The sequence below is a fragment of the Notechis scutatus genome, chromosome 3 (genome assembly GCF_049901735.1).
Source record: "Notechis scutatus isolate UNSWTSFEM ecotype Mainland chromosome 3, rNotScu1.2, whole genome shotgun sequence".
Classification (NCBI taxonomy): domain Eukaryota; kingdom Metazoa; phylum Chordata; class Lepidosauria; order Squamata; family Elapidae; genus Notechis; species Notechis scutatus.
The window spans coordinates 161,666,451-161,694,124 of NC_142011.1; the positions used below are offsets into that span (position 1 = coordinate 161,666,451).

General features: G+C 37.2%; 1 protein-coding gene across 1 annotated transcript in view; it reads left to right on the forward strand.

Annotated features, from left to right (window-relative positions):
* Positions 1 to 1,662: 1,662 nt before the first annotated feature.
* The window catches only part of YES1 (YES proto-oncogene 1, Src family tyrosine kinase), a 42,094-nt gene continuing 16,082 nt past the window's right edge, over positions 1,663 to 27,674 (forward strand). The window contains exons 1-4 of the mRNA XM_026670304.2: positions 1,663 to 2,241; positions 19,960 to 20,232; positions 24,976 to 25,075; positions 26,866 to 26,964. Coding sequence (XP_026526089.1) covers positions 19,968 to 20,232; positions 24,976 to 25,075; positions 26,866 to 26,964 — 464 coding nt within the window. The 5' untranslated portion in view covers positions 1,663 to 2,241; positions 19,960 to 19,967. The remainder of the gene's footprint in view (positions 2,242 to 19,959; positions 20,233 to 24,975; positions 25,076 to 26,865; positions 26,965 to 27,674) is intronic.

Genomic DNA, 27,674 nt, shown 5'->3' on the forward strand with positions numbered 1-27,674 from the left:
TCTGACGGAAAAGGAACCAGATAACTTACTTCATCTAGGGTCTGTCATATAATCTTCCTCAATGTTGTCTGTCAGAGGCTGAACAAATTCTTCTGCACATCCTTGCAAAAGGTTTTGAAGGTCCCTTTACCCAAGAGAGTTTGTATCACCTGAAACAGGGGTCTGTTGTAATTGTAATCATTAACAAAATTTCTATTTTGAAAAGTAATTAGTGTGAGCCCTAGGGCACACAAGAGAAGCAATAACTGCACCTAAATATTGGAGAATATTTTTGAAGGTTCTCAGAAATCTCCTTTATTCTCATACCACACTTGATTATCATTGCATTGAAACACCTGGCCCTAAATTTCCTTTCAAATGAACTGATAAAACTACCAGTAGTATAATTATATTGACCTATAATAGATTTTCAGTCTGTAGAAAATGTTAGGCTCCTCTCATACTAGTAGGTGTTTACACTACCATCCAACATACTACCATACTATTACAGAATAGTAGTATATTGATTGGTAGCGTAAAGATCTACTACTATGGGAAGAGCCTAACCTCTTAAGACTTATGGTGTAAAAATATATCATAATTGGAAAACTACTGTGCTGTCATAACATTCTTCAAATGAAGAAAAAATGCACAACGCTAAGAGGAATGGCTCTAATTACATCACATTAGCAGACTGTTTGCAATATTGCTTATAAGTTAGTGGCTGATATTGTTTCAGGCAGAATAGTTTTTGATTCTTTGAAAGGAATACGGAAGAACATTCTTCAGGTTCATTATTGGGAAGTCTCAGGTTGAAAATAATTATTCAATTGTTAAGCAAGACGATTCTGTCAGAGAGATGTTGTTTTATTAAATAGATAACAGATAATCAGAGTTGGAAGGGACCTTGTAGGTCATCTAGTCCAACCCGCCGCTCAAGCAGGAGACCCTACACCATTTCTGACAAATGGCAGTCCAATCTCTTCTTGAAAGTCTCAAGTGATGGCTCTCCCACAACTTCCAAGGGCAAGCTGTTCCATTGGTTGATTGTTCTCGCTGTCAGAAAGTTTCTCATTTCCAGGTTGAATCTGTCCTTGTTCAGTTTCCATCCATTATTCCTTGTCTGGCCTACAGGCGCTTTAGAAACTAGATTGACCCCTTCCTCTCTGTGGCAGCCCCTCAAATATTGGAAGACTGCTATCATGTCTCCCCTGGTCCTTCTCTTCGCTAGACTAGCCAAGGCCAGATCATTTAAAACTGTTTAAATCCATTCTATTCTACAGACTAATTTTAGACGAAAACAAGTTGCACTGGAAGGCACTGCTCAACGAACTTCGGCAAGGCTGTCGAGCCAGATTTAAGTTTACTTTCTCAGCAAGTCTACCCCTCACCCTCGCTCGGTGGAAATATGGATTTAGAGCACGCGTCGGCAAAGCTGCTCGCGTAGATTAACACGGGCAGCATTTGCACATGAAAAGTTTAACCCTGCTGCTACTGGGGACGAAACTGTCCTAGAAAGTTCGAAGGGTTCGTCCCTCAGAATCGCCTGCTCCCTGCCCACTCTCTTTTTCAAGAAATTCCCATTTCCCTTCATCAGCCTGCCGGTCCTGACCTCCACCCACCCACCCATCCCTGGGAACGGGAGGTCAGGGCTCCCGGCTCCCAGAGGAAGGGGGCGCTGTTGGTCGTCGGCGAGACTCGCCGAACTGAAGCTACGAAAGTAGGAGCTGCCTCCGCCGCGTCGGGAGAGCCGGAGTTGCTTCTCAGCAACAGCTGCCGCTGCCACCCCCTCTCCCTAACTCCCTCTCCCCCTCCTCGGGTCTCCGGCGGCCGCCATGTTAGGTCGGGATGATGAACTGGGGCTGCCTTGAAGGGGACCCGACGCCTCGTCGCCCGCCTCCTGGTGCGCGTGTGGAAAGGCGAGCATCCCGGCTCCTCCCTCTCCTCTCGGCCTGGGCTTGCGTTACAGCCTCTGGAGACGACGGTTGGGCTCGCCGTTTCCCCGGGAGTCCCTGGCCGGAGGCTATGGGGCGGTTGTGGCAGGGCTGAGCACGTCGGACTGTACCTGAGCCCGAGGAGTAAGCAGAGACACGGGTCCCCGTCCCGTCTCCCCCCCCCTTCCCCCCCCGCCTCCAAGCAGCGAGACTCGCCGCCGGACCAACTCCGCTCGTCCTGAAGCGGAAGCGAGAGCTCCCTCTCCCCTGCAAGGAGGAGGGCAGGGGGGGCTCGGCGGTTTCCCCCGGAGTGGCCTACGGACAGCAGGTGAGGAGACTTTCCAGCGTTTCCTCCTTTTCCTCCCCGAGCCTTTCCCTCTCCACTCATGTTGCGCGGAGGCGACGGTGCCTGGAGAGTGCTAGGCCCCGCATGATCCTGCCCGCTTCCAAGCAGTGGGGGACGCTTCTCGGTCCGCTTCGTAGCAGCCCCGCGCCTGCAAGTAGCAGCTTTTTGGGAGGCGCGCGGGTCGGGTCTCCCGTCCTTTCTCCTTTCCCCCCCTCCCTCCCCAAAAAAAGTTTTTACTGGAAGTTTCTCCTCCTCCTCGGTAGGGTTTTTCCAGGCGCGATTGCGCGTGCCGGCCTCGCGCGGTGTGGAAAGACTTCAAAGGCTTCCTTTCGGCGCTTCGCCTTAAAAAAAACAACCAAAACCCTGGTATTCTCTTTTCTTCCCCCTTTCCCTTCCGGAGGCCCGTTTGTTTTCTCTTTGCTTTGCTTGTTCCTGCGAATCTGAGGCAACGGGAAAGGGGAGGGGGAGGCGGGAGTCATGATCGACTTCCCTGGACAAGTTGTTGCACTCGGGTTTGTTTGCTTTTTTTTTTTTTTAATCCCTTTTGTTTCCTTTGGAAAGGGAGAGCAGGAAATAGGTTCAGGTATCCATTTCCAATTGTTCGTTGCTCTCCCTTCATTTTCACTTTTCCTGAACGCAGCTCAGTTTCCGACTAAATAAATTCGTGCCCCCTAAATATTTGTCGTATCGTCTCTAATGTGTCTGTGCTGCTAAGAATACAAAGGTGGTTCCTCAGCTGCGGTTTGTGGCATAAATCTTTCTAAGCGGAGTAGGGCTGCAACAGAAGTAGCAAAAAGTAGCGTTGCAATCGAGAATAACTGAGCATTGATTTTTTTAACTTCGGCCACAATGTAGATGCAGCTGATTTGCCAACCAATTAAGTGAGAAACTTGAGCCAGGTTTTAAGGATCGTTAAATGTTCATATGGATTTTTTTAAAAAAAAAAAGTCCTGGCCTTTTTTCTTCTGTTGTGGTAAAATGGTTTATATTGTATGATAATATAATAGGAATAAAATAGGGAATAGAGAATAAAATAGGAAAATAGACAGAGAAATACTGTACATTAGGTTTGGAAGACAATATACCATACAGAATATACAGGATTTGCATAGATTTCTGTTAATTTCTGTGTGTCACCTGTGTGACACATTTTGATCAATTTCACCTACTTACAATGCACTTGAACATTTTGATGATTTCATCTCATTAACAATCAAAACAATTTGACAAACTTTATATTATATATATTTTAAATAAGCATTTGTCTACCTAGGCAAGCACCCCATCCTATGTAAATTTAAATTTTAGCCTTGTTATGGTTTAATACTTTAAAATATGTATTGGGAATTCATGTACATTTTGTAAGAGACTCCCATTGCATATCTTAAAAGGGAGAAGTTAAATTATTTGTTTGCACTACTTCAACTTATAACTTGTACTAAATAAGGCATACTATTAATAAAATCTCTCTCTCTCTCTCTCTCTCTGTATATATATACTGTATATATATACTGTGTGTGTGTGTGTGTGTGTGTATGTAATGTATGTGTATATATATATATATATATATATATATATATATATATATATATATATATATATATATATATATGTGTGTGTGTGTGTGTGTGTGTGTGTGTGTGTGTATCTTTGGTTATTCGGGTTTTCTCCCGCGTAAGATTCGAAGTATCTAGGCAACGTTTCGGCGAGGTCCCACTCGCCATCTTCAGGCTGGTGCTTTCAGCTTAGTGCCAGTGCAAGCAGTGTGTGACCGGAGCTGCCATCTCTCTATATATACAAGTGGTGGGGGATGGTGTGCTGGGCTGGTTGGCTGTGCTGCAGCCTCTTGATTGGTTGATGGAGTTGATGTTGGTATAATGGGCTGTGTAATGGCCTTTTGTTGTAGAGATATCCTGGATCTTGTGCTGTCATCTCCTGGGTCGTTAGCCTCTTGTGTTTTAACGGCTTGGGTAATGGGTTGTGTGATGGGCTTGTGAGTTCTTTTGTTGTGGTATCCTGGGTCTTGCGTTGTAATCTCCTGGGTCGTTTGTGTTTTGATCTCTTTTCGATTAGCCTCCTGTGTAGTAACAGCTTGGGTAATGGGTTGTGTGATGACCTTGTGAGATTTATTGCTGTGGTATCCTTGGTCTTGTGCTGTGATATCCTGGGTCATTTGCTGTGTTGTGACTTCTTGAGTTCTTGAGGTGTAATTTCTTGAGTTTTCTGATGTGATGTCCTGAGCGGGTGGCTGTGATGTAGCATTTTGGGTTTTTAATATGGCTTTGAGTTTGGGGCCTGGGTCTGTGTTCGTTTGGCTTCGAGTTCGTGGTCGTGCCACATCTTCATGGTGGGGGTCAGTTCGCTTCATGTATGGTTCAGAGGAGTTTGAAGTGGGTAGTGATGCAGCTGCAGTGCGGCTTCTGGTCTGTGGTCGTGTCTCATCTTCTGTGTGGGTGTGAGTCTGATTTTTACGTGGAAGTGTGGTGGTGGCATCTTGTGTGGCCCTCATGGGTGTGGGTCTGGTGTCATTTATCATGTTGGGTACTCGTCTGTTCATGAGGGCGGGTTTCCAAATGGCTGGTAAGCGGGAGGTGTCATCTCTTTTATTCATGCTGTGTGGGCGTTATATATATATATATATATATATATATATATATATATATATATATATATATATATATATATATATATATATATATATATATATATATATATATATACATATATATATATATATATATATATATATATATATATACACACACATATATATATATATATATATATATATATATATATATATATATATATATATATATATATATACATATATACATATATATACATATACATATACATATACATATACATATACGAATAAAATATCACTCATGCATCATCACAAAATCTCCAGAACTGTAAAGCCTACAAACTTGGCAAGTATGTTCTTCTTGGCTTCTAGGTTCTCACTAACAAAGGATTTTTCAAAATGACCATCAGAACATTAGTATTTCATATATTATTATTAACACGCTCTGATGCTAAGGAGTTTTACTCCCCCTCCCCACCTGAAAATAAATCTGTTCCAAATACAAAACACAAGCAGAGGAGAAGAGTTTCAGTTTTAGTTTCACAGCACCAAGCAGCTTTAGTACAGAACAGTTCAGCTAAGGCACACCCAGGCTCTTTGCTGTCTCCTCCTTGCTCACGGAGCAAATACTGTTTCAGTTTCCAAATAGCCCTCAACTTTCTCACACACTGATAGGATGCTAGCCAGATGAATACTGATGGATGCTGATAGGCAGAGGCACAAGTTTTTCCCCTTTATTTTCCTCCCTAAAAACTAAGCCAGACCACATAGTTTAGTAGCGAAGCACGTGTATCGAGCTAGTATTACAAGATAAATTATTAGTCAAAGTAACTTGGAATGAATTAAGTCCAAGCAAGTTAACACATTATACTTTGTAAAGCAGCGGAGATAATGTTTCATTAATGTGACATAGAGCAGACCTAAAATAAATTCAAGGAGGAGAATACTTTGTACCTAATAAAACCATCAGTACGTTAGAAACTCAAATTTGTTTAGAACATCTGTATTCCTGAAACAGTGTTGTGATACCTTGTTAGAGTACACAATTTGCATACACAAAGTCCAGATCCTGCAGATGTTTCTGCTTGGTGTAGGCAATACTGAAGAAATATTTTCTCTGACTTGATATAAGAGAATTTCAAGTTAAATCCAATTTAAACATTGCAAAGTTTTATTAAAGTGTGTCTTTTAGTCCCACAGTTAACATAATATTCTGAAAAATCACTATTCAATATGCATTTGTATGTGACTTAAGGGTTTCTAAAGAAAAAAGGCTAATCTACTGCCAAAATGCAACAGAGAATCCTTCTTAAAATAGGTATTTATGAAAAAAGAATTGTTTACCAAGTACTGTAAATCATGCAGTTATATAAATAATTTCACAATTTCAAGGTTCTAATCATGGGAAGTTGGCTGTGATAGTTTAAACTAATTAACCACTATACAATTACACTTCTGATTATAATAATCTTGTGAGGTGAAATATCTAATGTCAAAATTTCTTCAGTTAATTCACTGATTTGGACATACAGTATGAATTATTGAGAATTTCAGCCTGTTAAAGAACAAGCAAATCTTACACCTGGATTTCTACCAATGATAGCAGCTACAAGCAAAATTTCCACCCTTAGCTTGTTTTGTGTTAAGGACTAAATCAGAACTACTGATTCTCCTTGCAAATCAGAATTATGAGGCAATAATATGATTGTGTGTTTTTTGCTCAGCCAAAATATAACTCACTGCATCATCCAATACTGTTGTAACAGTTCTGTTGTATAAATAAAGCATAGGTCAAAGAGAATGTACAAAGTATGTATTAAGCCTCTTTTCATGATGTCAGGAGAACATGATCTAAAGGCAGGAGGAATTTAGCCTCAAACGGACTCTGTTTGGGGCCATATTGAATTCCATTAGGGTTCATTGTTTGGGGTGCTAACCACTTTTCCAGTTTATGTGACCTGCTTACTTCCAGGGTCTCTCGTGAACAAGGCCAGTGTTTCCCCCAATTGTTATTACAATTACAATTTTATATAACTATTTTGATAAAAGAATATCATAAGCACAATGAATTTTAAGTATTCACTTCTTGTATAAATTCCAAACTTTTAGATATTTTGGAAAGTTTTTATTGTTTTTTATATTCTATAATGACATAACACTTTTTAAAAAGTCATTTAAAAGCAAAGCAGAAGAAACAAACGGTACTTATGAAGTTTGGTGAGCATCCTAGGCTGAATTATTGCTTAAGAATCACTGACCCAGCAGAGAAATTTTAATACTGTTATAGATTGGAGAATCTATATTGGGTAAGTGCATATACTTGAAAGCATTTCCATTTATTTTAATACAACATCTAATAAACTCCCCAACATAAAACTATTAAACATCATATTTTGTCTATTCATTCCTTTCATTTGTGCCTAAATCCATGCAATATTTAACCATTTCATTATTGTTTTAATGTAGGGGGTAATTTCATTTAATCTGGAAATATATTGAGTAAACTAAAATGCTTCAGTCTTGCTATATATTTCTGGCAATATGTTGTCTTGGAAACACAGCTCCTACCTACTCTCACTTTATCTGAGAATTTACATGATTTGATAATTGCGTTGATAATTCTAGTATGCAATGACAAATAAGATCTGTTATATTCCAAGCCAGCAACATTTAGTTAGCTACATTTAAATAATTTTTACTCACCTGTAATTCATCCTCCATCCCATATTTGCCTTGGAAAATTGTGTTTTCCTTTGGGCATTCCTATAGATTCTGAAATAGTACTGCCACGATTTTCCCCACAGGTGAATCCATAATCAGAAATAGGTATCCTAGAAATATGCCTAATTTCTCAGTGTCTTGATAGTATCAGTAGTCTGCTGTCAGGTGGCTTTTCAGCTTTTGGTTTATAATAGTAAAATATGTCTTCTAATGCAGGGGTCACCAACCCTTTGGACCTCAGGGACCACCAAACTCATAATTTTAAATCCCATGGACCACTAATATGAATTTTGACTGGTGGTGGCTTGCTGATGTTTTCCCAGGGTCTCTGCAGAAAGCAGCAGAGACCCCGGGAAAATCCCCCCAAAAGTCTGCAGGAAAATTCCTCATCCCGTTTTCCTACCAATCAATCATTCTTTATTTGAGATTGCAGGATACTGTCTCCAGCTCCATTCTCCGGGCGGGGGTGGGGGGAGACTTTTGGCTTCATGCAAGGAAAGCAGCAGAAGCAGCAAAAGTCTTTCTCTCCCCCAAACTCTGCCAGAAATGAGTCTTTGTGAGACTTGTCGCACCAGTGCAGCTCTTGGAGCAGGATGCCTTGCAGGGTCCCAAAGACTCATTTCTGGCAGAGTTTGGGGGAGAGAAAGAAAGAAAGACTTTTGCTGCTTTCCTTGTGTGCAGCCAAAAGCAGAAGAAGAAAGAAGTGGAAAGAAGCAGCCCGGTGGCCAGGCCAGGCAAGTGGGGCAAGTTCCCCCCTCCACCCTTTCTCCCCTCCCCTCATTACCTCGTGTTGTTCACAATGCAAGCGACACAAGCCTTGTGTTCCCATGGGCCATGTGGGCGGTGCAGCCTTGTGTTTCTGCAGAGCCTGGATTAATTGCTTTGGGGGGTGCTCTGGGGGTGACATTTCTCTGTGGACCACCAAAATTTTCTCACAGACCACCAGTGGTCCCCAGCAACCACTGTTCTAATGGGTGATTAATTGATACAATAAAACAGTGTGTTTACTCATCTCAATATGAGTGATAACCTCTGAGATATTCATTTTATAAATAACTTTAAAATCCAGTTAAATATAAAGAGTTCGTTTTTATTTCATTTTGAGGGTCTTAATTTGGTAAAAGAATTGGGCTCAAAGAAGACCATCTTTTCTTCATCTAATTTTAAATAGTGAAAGAACAGTTCCCTTTCTCTTAACAGATACTTTGTGAGACAAGTCAGCCTTGGAATATGTATGATGGTATAATTTTTAGGCTTCTTTCTCTCTTTTTCAGAAGCTATGGTTACTTCTAAATCCAATCAGTGAAACTTCATAACTGTATACTCTTCTCTGCTGTTACATTCTAAAGAATGTTACAGCATAATTTAAGTCCAAGACAAGGAAAGAATAGAAAACTTTTGAAAAGATAGAAATCTCTGTATAAGTATGGATGAGTCGTCTTCTCTGCTTCTGTCTGTATTTGGGAGCCCAATATGTCCCCATGTTTACATATAGAATTATATAATATATATTTTAATAGACTTGTTTATTTGTTTTTAGTACAGAATAATTTGTTTTTATTGTATTACCAAAATTAACTCTAGAGCAATGAAATATTAACATTTCTTATCTAAAAAAAATCACTTCAAGAAAATCACTTATCCTTGCATCAATTCAAAGACAAGCAGAAGGATCAGGTTGTGATTGTGAATGGTAATACAGGTAGTGCCCAACTTATAACCATTGATTCAGTGACAATTTGAAGTTACAGTGGCCCTGAATGAATTACAATTGCTCCCCAAACTTGCTGTTCCAGCATCCCTTTTTATGCTGGGCTGCAGCTCAAGTGCTTCTTGTAGTTCCCGAATCCTAACATGCCAAGAAGTCCCTTTCAGCTTCCTGAGATCTGGCAGCTTTGCACGATACTGCTTGGCCTTCCTGGGGCGTAGCAGCTTTGTGCTGCACTGACAGGCAGCTGGGACTACCAGGCAAGCTGACACGCTGTCCTGCATTGCAACTCAGGACTTTCATGCTGCCTTAGGGCCGTGGCATATCATGAAATCCTTGAATCATGACATCTTCTTTTCCTGGCCTTTCTTAGCTTGCACAAATGCATGCGCACACCTCACATCCTCTTTCCCTAGCTTCCCTGAGCTCACACCATATTGCAGTAGCCCCAGAAATCAGGCCCCAAGTCTCCCAGGGCCTCCCCCATTCCCTAGAGCACACCTGCACTTCTTACCTGGGACTCCCTCCACTCCCCACTTAAGAACCCATGTGTCTGGAGTTAGAGTGGCAATCAGGATTGCTGTTAATAAATGATGTAGTGATGTGATGATATCACACTTTACCACCACATCACGGAGTAATGAAAATTGTGCGAATAAACCAAGAACGACCTGTTATCTTGATAGATGAAATTTCTGAAGATAGAACTGTTTCACCTGAATTAAAAAAAAAACATATTGCTCACACTCTCTTCAGCTAGCAGGTCAAAGCAATAGGCTTATAAACCTAATAAGCAATCCAATGTGTCATATGGCCCAGTCACAGCCAACATAAAAGCTGCTGCATGATTAAGTTTTAAGAGGAAAGTATGGCACAAAGTTGAAAGCAATATTTATAATATAATTTATAATAGGCAACTGGACTTCATTTTTCCTTGAAGACGTTTTGCTTCTCATCCAGGAAGCTGCAGCTTATATGTTGTTAGCTGCCTTGAATCGCTATGGTGAATAGGCAATACAAATATAATAAATAAATAAATTTAAATCCTCTTATGCTACTTCATTGTGCAACTTCTCATATTTGTCATTTTACCTACACAATGTAAACATATAGGCTCCATCAGGGGACTAGTTGAGAATAGAAACCTTCTGCCAACCAGAAGTTCAGCAACTAGAAGAAACTATAAAGAACCATTGCCCTTGCATGGTGGTAACTCCTATTAGCTCTCATTGTACAAGTTCAGTGAACATGAAGGAAGTACCAATTCATTTTTGCATAACTGGCCAAGCACAGAATCAAAAGAGAGGAACCTGGCAAAAGTCAAGTCTGTAGTATGGGGAAACTCCCTATATATTGACCCAAGTAGAAGAATGCCACTGAGCTTTGATCATCACTGAAAACCCCCACAATTTAATAGCAGGACTATTAATATACCTGTTAATTAAGATGCCCTGTCCTATGCAACGGGAGAGGACTTTAGTGCAGAAAAATTTTATATCAATTAGAGAGGTGAATCAACCACACAATCTCTCTGAAGGGATGATGTTCCAGTTAACCAACCAGATGTTTATGGGCTAATCCGTTTCCAGTAAAATTTAACACAATTCCATTTCTGTGTTACCTGACCAGACCAGCAATTATGAATTCAGAGTCTTGATAACAGAACAGTTCATCAGAGTTAAATTTAAGCCGTCTAAAACCTGAATAGATTTTACTAAATGGTATTTGAGATAGAAAATAAAAGCAGTATGTTCTTTGCCATACATTACTGACAGGAACTAGCGAATGGGTTATGGTGCCCCATAGTTTGATGCTTCTATGCCATTACTAATTACAGTTAACTCCCATGGAAAAAGCTCCCTTGGAGAAACAGTTTAAAATGCTCTGGTTACTATTACTGGTCATACAATGGACTTTGTGATTTACATGAAAAAAAGATTTGAGGAGAGTTTAGTTATTTGCACTTTTTGGAATATAAATAGTTACATACAGTATTTAAATATTGTATGTGAACTAGAGATCAATATGTTTACTTAAAAGGACAGGATTAAGAGTGATTTTACTTTGGTGCTCTTTTGTACCTTATCCCTTATGCAGTGATTGCCTCTTTCCTTCCAAAAAGTTGGAAGTTTTTGTGTGTGTACATAGTGCAATGTTCTCAGATTGTGCCCATGCAAGAGAGATTAGATAAGTATTCAGCCAGCTATAGGACAGATGGACTCAGTTTCTTGGCATTTTCCTTTTATTTTTCTGTTCCACATAAACCCCAGAATAACATTGCCATCCAAATGTTCACCTTCAGAACAGGAAGGTCTCATCCTTTTCAGTGTCTATATCAGGGGTCCCCAAACTTGGCAACTTTAAGACTTGTGGACTTCAACTCCCAGATAATTCTGGGAGTTGAAGTCCACAAGTCTTAAAGTTGCCAAATTTGGAGAGCTCTGCTCTATATAGAAGCATTTAAAATGCCAATCTCTTTTCAGGATTTTGCCAATGTAGGATCCTGAATGGATGAATCTTATAGGTACAACATGTCCTCTCACCTGGGTCAATTTGTTGAGTGAATGTTTCAGAAATTATAAACCGGACATTATTCTGGATCAGGAATAGGATGTACATTCATTAGCTCCTGCTAAACAGATGATCCATCATATCCTCATTACATTTTCTAAATGTTTGCCAAATATTTCTATGTACAAGTCAAGTGTATTTGCACCACATGATCCAGATTTCTTATCAATTAATAGCAACTTAGCCTTTCTTTAGCTTCAGTTTATTGGCACTACATATTTTACAATATTTGTAATAAATATCTCTCAATTTATTAAGAAGATTGGATGTTAAAATCTCTAGATTCACTATTAAATCTAAACTAGCTAATGTTTTTGTATAAAACTTAAGCAGGGTTTTATAATGTGGCAGTCGTGTTAGTTGCAGCAAAAACCCACAATATTTTTGAGGGAATTTTACAGTTTTACACATTTACTGTTATATTTGATTTTTTATTTTCTCTTTCATTGGAGATAACCTCAATGATAGAACATAACTAATGTGGGCTGGGCTAGGGCAAAAATTAAATTAATTTAGTGTATATTTATAATTAAAATTTATTCAAATAAAGAACAGTAGGGTTATTCCATTGAGTTTTCTGTCACACTGTAAATTGTCAGCAACTGTGCATTTCAGCTCTCAATAATCAGTTTAATTCAGGGTTGACTGCAATGTAGAGTAAAACTATTTATTCAATAGAGGCAATAGATTCTTAATAATCGCCAAGTTATTTTGGATCCAGAAATGGATCATGCAACTATCTCCTTCGATATATTAGATATATTTGCATAGTGTATATGGAGACTGTGTGAAGTGAAATGATTAATGAAGAGCTATCAAATTTGCCAGTATCATATAATCTAGTGTGTGTGTTTATTTAATGTTGCATATTTCTTATAAACATGTTGATTAAATCATAACTTAGGAATTAATCTACTGACATTATGAATAACCCAATTTAATTCTGTGGTATTTATTTCTGAATTGATGTGCATTGTATTGTACTATTGCTAAAGTATTAGAATCTTTAACAATCCACAACTTTGTAAAGAGTTCTTTATAATTGGTAATATACAAAATATGTTTCATTTTTTTAAAAAGTCAAAAGACTAACTGAAGATACAGTATTTAATTAATGTATACCTTTTTATTGAAATATACACATGTTTGGTTTGTTTTCAGATATGACTTAAGCCATAAGGCCACCAAACCTTTAGTCTCTTCCGGAAACATTCTCTATTTACTTAGCTTCATTTAAATAGAGCCCAATTGTGTTTTTTTAGAAAATCTTGCTGCAATTTCTTTGTGACTGAAGCACATTGTCAGTCAACTCAGTATTCCCCATGCCAACTAACAGTCCTTAATAGAGCAATTCAGCTCAGTGAATAGTTCTTAGATTTTAAGGACACAATTGGTTAGCAGAAAGAGTGCCAAATTGATTTAACTTTGCATGAGTGTGAAAGAAGTTGTAAAAAGACACTGTCAAATAGTGTTGGCATAATTTTGGGCTGTTCTAAATTGATAAATACCCCTATTTAACAAAATATGAATAGAATAATTTCATTACATTATGTTTAATCTTTTAAAATTGAGTTTTTTTTTAAAAAAAAATGTAATTTAATCCATTTTTCAGAAACAATTTCTGCATTTAAGCCACTACATGTGTCTCACCAGTTGTTCAAATGCAGAATATGAATAGTACTGGGATTAAATTAGACATGGTAACTGAGCTAAACATTGACTCCCTTTGTCAAACAATAGTGCTGCTTTTTAATATTAAAATAACAGACCATTACTAGATATTTTTTAATTACACCAAGCCAAATGTAGCAAAGAAAAGATAATGTTTTATTAGACCGATGTAATTGTCTATACTCAATCCAGAATGGAAAGAGAAAAATCACAAATCCGATCAAAGTCTGTCAATCAAAGATGGAAACATGATGTTTTGCTTTTCTTAATGTGCATGAAGGAGTTGACTTTCCTATACCTGCTTTTCAGTTGGGAAAGGAAGTGACAGACCATTAAAGGAAACTGCCTATGTTCCTGTATATAACTTACTGCGGTTGTCATTTGCTTTTAATTTGCTTTCCCCATACATGGGATATAATGAAACAAGAGGAAAAGTCGAAATGCTGACATGCAGAAGGGAAGAAAGAATGCTACAGGATAGAAAGTGGGAATGTTATAAATGGAAGCATCTTTTTTTTCCTTTTGTTTCCTGTTCACATTCTTTGTAAATTCCCATTGCTTATATTCTAATACTAATCCCTAAAGTTAGTGAGTTTATTGTTACTGTTTTGAAAAAAGTCATTTTCAAGGACAAAAGCCATTTCCCAAAAGCCATCACTCTGCTAAACAAATAATTCCCTCAACACTGTTCAACTATTTACAAAGTCTGCACTACTGTTACTATTAATTTTCTCGTCACTCCTTATCACCCATCCCCTGGGATTCAAAATGTTTTATTTCCAGTTCTGTGGGCGTGGTTTGGTGGGCATGACTTGGTGGGCGTGGCAAGGGAAGGATACTGTAAAATCTCCATTCTGCAAAATCCCATTCCCTCCCCACCATACTAACCTGCTTTCCAGCTCCATTCTCCTGTGCAGGGCAACAAAAGAAGACCCAGCCAATCAGCTGGGACTCGGGAGGCAGAGAATAGATGAAGGTGGGGACAGTCACAGGAGGTTTTCCAAACTACTAAAAATTTCCGCTACCGGTTTTCTGAACTCAAAATTTCCGCTACCGGTTCTCCAGAACTGGTCAGAACCTGCTGAATACCATCTCTGATCCACTCCCACTTGTGACTGTATGACTTTAATTTTGTCCCTTGTATCCTTACGATTTATATTGACTCCTAGTATAATTTGATTGTACCTTATGACTATCATTAAGTGTTGTACCTTATGATTCTTGACTCTTGACGAAGATTTCTTTTCTTTTATGTATACTGAGAACATTTGCACCAAGACAGATTCCTTGTGTGTCCAATCATGAATTCTATTCTATTCTATTCTAAAAGCAAAAAAAAGTTCATTTTATACAATTCAGGCAAAGATAAACATTTGTGATTGGAAACTTTTGCACTTGCTTTATATGAATTCCCATTCAATTCAATAGAATTTGTCTTCAAGGATAAGTGCAACAAGGTTAGTTTATGTTTCCATTAACTTTTAGCGAGAGGATTAAACACGTGCTTTGTAACAAACAATTGTTATACTAATGTGATTCACGTTACTAACCTGTATCTACTTTCCAAATCATTACTGTGTACATTTTCAAAATGATTGCTGAAGGTTTATAGAGAGAAGGAATACCTATGCATAGAAATATTTAAACTATGGACTGTCAAGACATTCTACTCTATCAAAAAGATTCAGTACAATTGTACAAGTTTTAAAATATTTTATAGTAGTGATTCACTTTTTCTTATTCATAATTCTTTCTAGTAAATGTTGTCAAATTTTAAAACATATTCTAAAAATAAATGTGAATAAAATATTATGTGCCATGTGGTTATGTACCCTTTCAATATTTGAATATATCTTCATCTTTGTCTTGCTATTGCACTTATTGTCTAATAAAGTATCACATTATAAAATGCCAATTTCTTCCAGAGAAAGAACAAGAATGTTGCCCAAAAATATTGGAAGTGTCTAAAGCTTTGGGAAAACTTAAAACAGAAAATAGCTAAATGTTCCAATCAATGTAATATTGTGCCAATGTGGCTGAAATATTTGTTTGTGCAGTTTTGATGATATCATAGATTAAATCCTTCTGCCAAATTCTAAAGTTTCTCAGGCTGACCAGTTCTGACTACAGAATTGTGTTGTATCTATTGATGATTATATTTATACTACATAGCAACAAGTTATTATAAATCAAAGTGGATGCATAACAATATAGTTGAAACAGTTTTCTTTTGGACTAAATAAATGCATTTGGATATCCTAGATCAGGGGTCTCCAATCTTGGTAACTTTAAGCCTGGTGGACTTCAACTCCCAGAATTCTCCAGCCAGCAAAGCTGGCTAGGAAATTCTAGGAGTTGAAGTCCTCCAGGCTTAAAATTACCAAGGTTGGAGACCCCTGTCCTAGATTATTTATAATTAAATCAGAACAATTGTAGGTCATGGCTGTTTTTAACCTTGGATGGCCAAGGTAATTAATCTTCTTCATGGCTGACATTTTATCTAGGCATAAACAGGGCTATGTGGATATCTGAATTGTGTAGTGATTTAAAAGTGGAGTGGCAGCAGTTGAAGCCCCAACAGTGACCGGTTTCATGGGACATGGTAACTCTTGGGTTGAGGAATATCTGGTAGCACTTGTCCTGGTGATAGCTACAGAGCTGGTTGTGATCCTCACTCAGATGGTGATGGCAGCAATGGGTCTCGGGTCTGATTCTCAATCTCCACCTGAACATTGGTGGTGATGGTGACCCAGGAGACAGTGCTTAGTGGCGGCAGGAGTGAATTCTCCCCTCCATTCAGCAGCTGTCACGAGACTTGCTATGGTAGAACTCAGTCTCTTGAACCCTGCAGCTAGACTCAGGGACTGTGGTGTGTGCTGTCAGTGTAAAATGAAATTAGAGATGACCTTGGGGAAGGTAAGAAAGAACAAGGAGTGATTTGCAGCAACATCACACAGAGATTGAAGCAAACTTGAGAAAGAAACTCAAAATTAACTCTGTTTTATTTGGTATGACAGAGATAAACTTGGACAGGATTTCAGGGCAGTGTTTAATGCCTCCTTGGAAGAATGGGTGGTTCCTCTGACTTTTGGAAGCAATGATGTATCCCCTCAAGAAATTATCCCTGAATCCAACAGTACTGGATGATGTACAACAGCTTCCCTATTTTGTTTTAGGGAAAGTGGTTGAGAAGATGGTTGCTTTGCAGTTCCGGAGGACTGTGGAAAAAACATTAGCTGGGCCCTAGGACATGGATGGCATAGATTATACTTGTAGATAGCCCTTGTTGCAGCTAGATGGGGGTGGTGCATCCCCCAATCTTCCTTGATTGCTCAACAGGTTTTAATACCATCAATCATGGTATCATTTTTGATTGGCTTCTGAGTTAGGTGTGAAATGGTTCTCCACCATTTTGTGTTTCCAGTCAGTGTAAATAGGGAGAAAGGTGTCTAGCCATAGATCCCTCCTTCATGAGTCTCCTTAGAGTTCTATATCCTCTTCTTTCCTTTGAAGACACTATGTTAGGTCATCACCTCAGGATTAAAAATAATTAATTCACTATTGGTTCTTAGAAATGCATTTCTATCCTGGGCCAACCAAGCTGTTAAGACACTTTGTCGGAATCTGGAGGCTAAAGTGGTTTGGATGGAGAAAAATAAACTTTGGTTTAACCCTATAAAGACTGTGGCTGAGGGAATTCGGGGTTCCTTGATCTAAGGACTGCCATCTTTAGTTCTGCATGTGTTGCACTCCCCAAATAGAACTAGTTTGCAATTTGAGGGTCTTCTTGAACTCTCTGTGCTGTTTAAAATCGGGTGGCTGCGGTAACCAAGAGAGTTATAGTGTGCATCAGTTGTGAATTTTCTTGGATCAGGAAAATCCGTTCACACTCACCGATTCCTTGGTTATGTTCTGCTTGGTCCTCAACTTACAACTACTCGTGACTGAACAGAAAAGTTACAACACAGAAAAAAAATTACTTATGACCAGTTTTACACTTATAATTATTTCAGCATCCCCATGATTATGGGATCAAAATTCAGGTATTTAGCAATTGGAGTATATTTACGACAATTTCATTGTCCCAGGGTCATGGGATCACCATTTGCAATCTTCAGTGGAAATCAAATAATGATTCAAATTGCTAGGTGGGCAGGAGCTAGGGACAAGTGACGGGAACTCATCCTATCCCAGGGAGCTGGACTCAGACCACCAGAGTTCTGGCAATTGCATCATTAAGCCTCTGCGCCACCATGTTCTCTCCTACAAGCAAAGTCAATGGGGAAAGCCAGACTTGCCTAATGGCCACATGAGTCATTAACAACTGCAGTGATCCACTTAGCTGTGGCAAAACAATACCATAAAATGGGCAAAATTAACTTAACTGCCTTACTTGGCAACGGAAATTTTGGTCTCAATTGTGGCTATAAGTAGAGGGCTACCCGTGGGCCATATATGGTCTGCCCTTGAAGATTATTTGAAGTTACAGTTGGTCCAGATGCAGAATTATGTGCAGTTATGAGTATGCTACACCATCAACACCATTATTTTGCAAGCTGCATTGGCTCATTATAGATTTATGAGTACAATTCAGGGTGCTGATTACCAATTAATACTATTACTTTGAAAGCTGCACTGGCTCACTGGGCATCTGGGTACAATTCAGGGTACTGCTTATCACCATACAGCCTTTTATTGCATTAAGCAGGGTTATTTGCAGGACTATTTATTATTGTTCCTGTCCGTTTCTCAAGGTACAACAGAGTAGGCATGCTTCAAGTCCACACTGAATTGGGTCATCTATTGGCATGCAGGAGACCTATCATTTTGATTGAGCACCTACCATTTGGAACAGCAAGGCCCCTGTGGTTTAGTTTCATTCAGTATTGTGGTTTTGTGGTTTGATGTTCTTCAAAAGGTGTTTCAGTGTTTTTAATCTTACGTTAGCTACCAGTCACAATTTATAAGTTGATGATCATGCAAATTGCACTAATGTGCATTCATCTGTATATATAAATGAATTGTCCCTATAGTTTGTGGGTGTGGTTTGAGAGCAATATTTGTTCTACTAAAAACTTTCAGTCTTTGATAGAATTCAAATGGTTATGTATCTTTTGTTTTCTAAGAAACTTTAACAGTACTTAACTTCTGATGCATTCTTGTACTGAAAAGAAGCATGTGTGGGACTAAGAAACCTCCCTTTCTAAGGATTTGCATAGTGTATTGTGTAAATTGTATTTATTTTTAAAGTAATGAGGAAAGGTCATGTAGCTCCTTGACAGCCAGCTGGCTGCTAGATAAAGATAACTAACTCTTCTAGGTTATTTTCCTGGAAATGCAGTGCTTTTTAAAATTTTGTGTCTTAAAAATTTATCTAGTAGATCTATTTATCTATTGGTTATATATTAGTGTACATGTTGGTGATAATCTACAAAGGTACCATATAGGAATCTTTTAGTTTTTATGTTTTATGAATTCTCCCGCAAGCTGTTCTTTTAATTTTCATATATATAATGTTTCCCCTATTGAAAGAAAACTATTGAATTAGAAAAGGGTGACTCACAAATGCTAATTGAATTTTAACTATATAATTCTAATTCAGCATATGATTCAAATCAGTGCCTGGATTGAATTTAATTACCATCAAGCATGTCATTTTCATCATTAGTCTAGTTGGCCTGTGGCATTATCAAACCATATATCATTTGGCTTAGAGAGCAAAAAGAAAAAAGAGGTTACCAAAAATATTCTAATTTCAATTGATTAAAATGATTAAAATTGGTTTTACACTATTGGTTTTCTGTCCCGAGGGAATCCAGAAGGCCCTCTAGGATCAAAATCTTCAACAACCATAAAGCAATTTTTATTATTATTAAAGGAACCAGCTAGTATTGATAGAACTTAATTTTTTCCCCCAAGTTGAAACCTTGGCCTAAGTAATGTGCAGAATTGAAGTGGAAAGAATTTTTTGAAATACGTCAGACCAGGGGTCGCCAAATTCATACTTTTAAATCCTGAGGACCACTAATACGATTTTTAAAAAAAGATAATATATTTAATATAAAAATTTTATTTTTATATTAAATTTAAATTTATTACATTTTGCTTTTCCACCATTCAGTCAGAATTAAAGAAGCTTCTTGGATGTTAAATGACATATATTCAAGGGAAAAAAACAAGAAATTAGTTGCCCTTTGAAAAACACCCTTGGAATGTATCTTTAGAACAATTTATGTTTCTGACTTTTGGCTGTAATAAAGTAGTATAATTAAAGCAATTGAATACAGCTAATATGTAGACAGAGGTGTTTAAAATCTTTGTTTTAAAGCGTAAATATGTCTCTTTCTAAGGTGATCTCTAAATTATTCTAAATATTTAGTGAACAGTTTAAACAATAATGAAATATTCACATGCAATACTATCCTTTTTTTCTCTACAGAAAAGACCATGGGGTGCATTAAGAGCAAGGAAGATAAAAGTCCTAGTATGAAATATAGAACTGAGAATACTCCAGAGACAATTACTTCCCCTGTAAGCAATTATGGATCCGATTCACCCCAAGCTAATCAGTCACCTGCAGTAAAAGGACCATCGATTAATTTTAATAGCCATTCCATGACTCCTTTTGGTGGGTCATCTGGTATGACACCTTTTGGAGGAGCATCTTCTTCATTTTCTCCAGTGCCATGTCCATATCCTAGTAGTCTAACAGGTAAGCATGGTCTTAAAATTACCACCAGATAGCAAAAAAAAAAAAAAACCTTCAGTAGTTCCAAAACAAGTGTTTCATGCTATTAAAAAAAACTATTGTAAGATTGTACAAAAGTCAAGCAGTACTAGAGAAAAGCTTGATTTTGCTGCAAACAGTGTGAGTGTCCTGTGCTCCAAGAAATATGCAAAAATGATTAAAAAATAAATACATAAATAAATAAAATTGTACAAAACAGCATTCTGCGTCAACAGTCCCAACAGTTGTACTAATGGTTGACTTCTCTTTAATACATTAATCAACTTCCCAGGTTTTAGGTAGAACTGATTGCGGATTAGTTACTTACATGTAACAGATTCTTCTGGATCATCCATAAATTCATATATGTACAGCTTTTACATAAGTGCAAACTTGAAAAGTCATAGAATTTAAAGATTTTTGGCAAAACAGTTCCCTCTGTGACTATCACGCATGTCTGGGTGTAGATTCCATTAATACTAATCCCCACTAAGATGGGGCCAATAATTCCTTTAATAATAAGGTAAAAACAAGAACACCTGACAATATAAAAGAACCTCAGTTATCTCTGTCCTATGTGATTCAAATTGATGGTTGACTAGCCACCTTCTTATCTTGAATAGGGAATGATATTCATACAGTGACATAAGACACGACTCTACTAAATGTTGAGGATGGGTAGTATTGAATAAATATGTAGTATTGTGGCAATTTCTCAACAAACCTTTGGCATAGAAGTGTTGTGATGAAAGACTGCAGATTTTGCCATCACTCACTGTTATATCCAGCAGGTATTGCATTTCTAATCCGATTTCCCATTTATGAAAATAAAACAAGGTTACTTAAAAAGGACCCACTCCGCCCAACGCCCGCCGGCAAGCGACTCATAGCTGGATTTACAGAATTTCCACACATTTAAATCGAAAAGTCAAAAACAATGTTCATCCCTTTAAAATACCTCAAGTCTTTCTTTGTAAATAAAAGTTTAGTGTATTTTATCATTTTATTTTGCCATGTTTGTATTTTATAACCCAACAACATAATTTTCAGTAATGTATATAATGAAATTCTATTTGTTTCATCTTAAAATCATAGAAAGTTTTAAAAATATGAACAATAATCTTGACATTTCCCTATTTTGAGTTGCATACTTTCATTTAGTCTGTTGCTAATTTGTTTTATATAAATGTGGGTAAGAACATTTTTTTCTGAAAAATGTAGGAATATTGATAGGCTTCACTACTTCTAGACTATACAAAAAAAATAAAGGCGTGATTTTAAACCTGCTAGTTACTGAGGGATAAAAATTGAAAATGAAACATTTTGGCAGCAAATAATCATGATTTATGTCATAATGAAGGTAGCATTCCAGCATGCAGTAAACTAATCTCAAGCATGGAATAGAACGCAGTGAGCTCAGTGTTCTAGACCACTTCAGACTCCAACTGATGGACACCTCTTGTAACAGCCTGAATATGCATTTGTGCTCAAGGAACTACCACCTCATTTGATAAACCTCTATTTACCTCTAATTAATCTTTTTACTAAACTACAAAGCTTCCAAAAGCTTTTCTTTGGCAAACTTGGCAACATCACCACTACCAAACCACACACACACGCACACACAGACCTTACGATAGCTGGTTTGGAGTTGTGCTATGTTAGCAGTAATAAAAAGTCCGTTTATAGAAATGATCATCTATAATCGATGTAAGTGTTTAGAGGAAAAATATATATGGTGAAATGTTTTAGTCTTTACAAACCCAGGCACTAAAAATGTTTTAAGTAAAATTCAGATCAGATAATTAACTCTTTCCATATGAATGTCTTAGTTTAACTACAGCCAAAAAGATTTCTAAATGGGAATGCTTGTAGTGTACATTGAATTTCTGATAATTCAGAACCTGGTTTTCCATCAAGCCTTAGGGATGAAAATACCGTGAGCATTTCAATTAGGGGGCTTAGTGGAAGTATACTCTCTCAGGTCCTGCTTTGCTGCTACATTGTGAGCATGGGGAAGTTCCTGGGAGGGGTCAATGAAAGATACCATGATTGAACACCAAGCATAAATACTCCTAGCAAGGTCATTCTTGGCATGAAGATCATCCCAGCTACCCAACTAAAGCAAGCAGACAATATATACTGGAGAGCAGCAGCAGTATAGGAAGATGCCTGAGGTAGATGATCATTTTAGTGAGGAGCAAAAGCATCAATTTATATTGTGTTGAGAAATCAGTAGTAAACTACTCCTTTTATTTTCTCCAAGTAAATCATAATGTTGGACAAGATAAAGTGATTGTTGATTACAGTGCCAAAACATGAGCCTCTCAGGTCATGTGGCACTTAGCATTGCTACTGAGGAAGAATTGAGAATCTTTCACAGTACCAATGTTGTCTAAAGCAGGGGTCGCCAACCTTTTGGACCTCAGGGACCACCAAACTCATAATTTTATATCCCAGGGACCACTAACTGGTTCTGTGGGCATGGCCTAATTTGTGGGTGTGGCTTGGTGGTCATGTGACTGGCTGGGCATGGCTTGTATGTAAATATTATAAATATTTATATATTGAATTTTTTATTAAAAAAAGAGCAACTTTTACCCAAAATCAGGCAAAGCAGGCAGGCAGATTGAATTGCTCACAGAATCACAGATTCATTCAGAGATCTATCTGCCATTGGCTAGTTCAGTCTGTCACATAAATTTTGCTTGCAAGCAAACTCATAAAATTTGCTAGCAAGCAAACTCACAAAATTAACTCACAACAACACATGTATGTAAATATTTAATTTTTTTATTAAAAAAGCAATTTTTACCCAAAATCAGGCAAAGCAGGTAGATTGAGTTGCTCACAGAATCATTCAGTGATCTAGCTGTCTGCCATCAGCTTGTTCAGTTTCTCAAATTTGCTTGCCGTGAGTCTGCACTGAATTTGCTTGCAAGCAAACCTTCAGTCCTAAGGGAAGCAGAGCCGAATATCTAAAGACTAGCTAGAAAGCAAGAAATCCAACCATTTCCTCCTTCCTAGCTAATCTAAATCTCCCGGCAGAACAGCTGATGATTGGAAAAAGGAAAAATAGCAATTTTAGCAGTCAAGTTTACCAGGTAAGGAGTGAGTGGGCGGGGAGCGTTCCTGCGGGCCATGTGGGCGGCAAAGCCTTGTGTTTCTGCGCAGCCTGGATTAATTGCTTTGGGAGGGTGCTCTGGGAGTGAGATTTCTCTGTGGCCCACCAAAATTTTCTCAAGGCCCACCGGTTGGCGACCACTGGTCTAAAGTATGCCGAATTCTTCAGGACATCTAGTTGTTCAGACCCAGTGTGGTGGAGAGATTAAGATTATAGCCTAGAAACTAAGAGACTTTTAAGTTCTAGTCCTGCGTTAGGTTGGGTGACTTTGGGTCAGTCACACTCTCTCAGCCCAACCCACCTCACAGGGTTGTTGTGGTGAAATTAAGAGGAGGAAGGAGTATTATGTATGTTTGCTGCTTTGAGTTATAAAGTAATTCAAAGTATTTCCAATCTTCATCACAACAAATATAAGCACATGTTGTATTCTTCATCCTCTCCAATTATCTCTTCATCCCAAATCCCTTCTTTATCTATAGGCAAATCCATAAAATATCTTTTCAGCCCTGGTGTTAGCAGAAATTCATAAAAAATTGCCAGAAATAACAATGGGCCTTTTTTAATCTTGATAAAATAAACCAACTTAGTGTCAACTTGTAAAACTTTCCTATGCAGGTTTCCAAGTTTCCTTAATTTTACTGGTACTTCTTAACAGTTTTAATCTTTAGTTCATTCACATATTGTCATAAGAATTATTCTTTAGCCAACTTTTTTCTTTATCCCATCATACAGAGTTATTCTTTAGCCATTTTTTTTGTAGATTTCAAGAAGAGATTGGACTGCCATTTGTCAGAAATGGTGTAGGGTCTCCCACTTGGGCGGGGGGGTTGGACTAGATCACCTACAAGGTCCCTTCTAACTCTGATTATCTGTTATCTGTTATGATAAATAGAAGTTGCAATAGAAATATTTATTAATGGAAGATTTGTTAGTAGAAAGAGTGCTGATTGTTGATGTCTGCATTTCAAATGCTTCAGGCTAGTACATCATTCTCCAGTTCAGAGCCTCTATTGGCAAAAACCAGAATAACATTGCAAAATATATCAAAGATGATTACTGCATTCCTGCAAGTTTATGTTGCTACCGTATTTTCTCCCAAATGCTTGAAAGGCATATTTGAATATAAATGCTAATTCTGAAAACCTTATTAATTTTAATAGGGATTTGTTTATTGGATTTTTAGACATAAAATAATCTATCAACATATAACTGTCATGGGCTAAATTTGAAAAGAAACCATTATGCAGATAACATTTATGGAAAAAGTACTGAAAAGGTGCACATGGAGATTAAATGGAAAACATGGATTTTATACTGGCTTTGATTCTCCATTCTTAACCACAACAAAATATATTTAATCAAATGTACAGATTGCCTCGACTGTGGTTGCAGACCTAGGCCATTATGAAATCAATCAATAAATTCAGGCAATGTTTTTATTTTAAAACTATGTAAACATTTCTCATTTTTTAGTAAGAATATTTATTTTCTTCAAAATAAAATTGGTGAAATGCTTTCATATACTACATGTGTAATCTGATTTGTATCTTATTTTCCTTGTCTAGGAAAAAAGTATTAATGCCATATTTTTGGGTTTTTCTAAGGGGGTGTTACTGTTTTTGTGGCCTTGTACGATTATGAAGCAAGAACTAGAGATGATCTTTCATTCAAGAAGGGTGAACGCTTTCAAATAATCAATAATACGTAAGTATTATTGTCAACTTATGGACTTAATTACACAATATTAGCCATTCATATTCTTCCACATATCCTAATAGTATTGTTGCTGGTAGGGAAAAGTCATAAGAGAGTAAGAAAAATGATCTTATAAGGAGGAGGAGATACAACATAATCAAACTTGCAAGATTCTATTATAGCCAATCTCAATAAAGTAGTTTTAGTCTTCCAATGGAGTTGATTTTTTGATCTCATACACCTAGTATGGCTGATATCAATCTTATACGTCTGATTGTGTTGTATCTCCTCTATCTTCGTATAATTCAGTGAATTAGGGAAGTATCTGCATGAGCTGCTGTCTTGACATTCTGGCCTTTTAAAATGTTTTGTTCTTTTGGCAAAAGAGTTTGCATATGTCCATCAAAGTCATCGTCTTTACTTCTTTACTTTCTACAGAACAGATCAGTCTGGAAGTTATAAAGGTAAATAGGATTATACCATATGCCTCTAAAATAATATTGCTTTTATCTTTACTTCTAAGATAGGTACATACAGATAGATCTCAACTTATGACCACAATTGAGCTCAAAATTGACAGTTGTTAAATGGGTTTTGGCCCACCTTTCTTGCCACAGTGAATAGCTGAAGTTGTTAAGTTAGTAACACAGTTGTTAAGTAAATCTGGCTTCCCCATTGACTTTGCTTGTCAGAAGGTCACAAAAAGGTGATCATATGACCCCAGGCCTCTTCAACCATCATAAATACATGGCAGCTGTCCAGCATGACCTGGTGGTAGGATCATAAGTATGAATCATGTTTATAAGTCCCTTTTCTCACTACTGCTGTAACTTTGAACTAAACAAATGATTATACGTCAAGGACTTCCTGTAACATGCAACCTTAATGTTCCTTTTATATGGCAATTTGTAATATGGCACTTTCAGAAGTATATTTAATTAATACTAATTTTAGTAACAGAGTGATTACAATGATTACAGTTCCACAGTGGAACTGTATTCTCTGAATATGATCATTTTTCATCTCATTAAAAGAACGTTCTTTTTTTGTTGACAATAGTAATATTTGAGAAAGATTAAAAGTTTTGATTTTTTTTAAAATCCCTGCTTATTTTGGTCACCATGATATAGAAAAGATGTTGAAACTCTTTCTAGAAAGAGTGCAGAAAAGAGTAACAAAGATAATTAGGGGACCAGAAATTAAAACATTTGAAGAATGGTTGCAGGAAATAGGTATGTCTAATTTAATTAAAAGAAGGACTAGGGGTGACATGTTAGCAGTGTTAGCAGGAAGAGGGAATCACACTATTCTCCAAAGCACTTGAAGGCAGGATAAGAACCAACCTGGAACTAAGGAGAAATTTCCTGACAGTTAGAACAATTAATCAGTGGAACAACTTGCCTCCAGAAGTTGTGGATGCTCCAACACTGGAGTTTTTAAGAAGAGATTGGACAACCATTTGTCTGAAGTGGTGTAGGGTTTTCTGTTTGAGCAGACGGTTGGGCTAGAAGATCTCCAAAGTGTCTTCCAACTCTGTTATTGTGTTTTTTATATATCACATGTTTATTAGAGGAAGAAACAAATGGTTCTTTCCTACTGTATGGCATTTCCCTACATAGGACAAACAACAGTTATTTTAAGGTCTAGCTGGTATGCTATTTCATAGATGTAAACAGAAATCTAAGCTATGATGATGATGGTGGTGATGTATCCGTTCACAGTATTTCATAATTGAAAAAGATTTTATTACTGTTGTAATTACAGTGTAATTACATTTTCCTGTCCTCCCTTTCCCTTAGGGAAGGAGACTGGTGGGAAGCAAGATCTATTGCAACAGGAAAGAGTGGGTATATTCCTAGCAATTATGTGGCTCCTGCCGATTCCATTCAAGCAGAAGAGTAAGACTTTATAATGTCCTTAATCATTTTTATCTGTAATTATTCAGTGGCGTTCAGTAGAATTTATTGTCTATTCAGGAAAATTATTAGATACAAGAGGCCTTTGATTACAGCACTTACATGAATTAAACAAAATTAATCTTTTAAAATATATTTTATATAAAGGAGACTAACTTTCTCAAAATGTATGTTTAGATTATTTTTAGAATAAATAGTTCAATTTCACATGTGTTAATATGAGTTGATGTGGGTACAATTATTGACACTTCACAGTCTGTTCTTTTTTAAATATATGTATATTTTATGTTTTGTCAATGGGAATAAAATACAAAACAGAAAAATATTAGAAAAAAAACATACACCCAACAGTAATAATAATATAAAAAAAAACTGTACAAAAAAGGTGGAAAAGGTGGGGGAAACCCCAAATATATAACATTAAACATTTTTTAAAAAATCCTCCCAGGTTGGATACTGGGGAAAAATAATAATAAACCTAATAAATTATCCTTCCCTTACATCATAGATCTGAAAATAGTCACAAAATTTCTCATTCTCATTTAACAAGAAAAATATATAGACATATATATTTCATATGAGGAAATCTCACCTGGAACAGTGAACACCTTGAAAACATTCCAAATCTGTATTGGGTGTTTATGGTGTGTGTAAGATGTACAACCTTTAAAGCTTGGTATACTTTTTGCAAA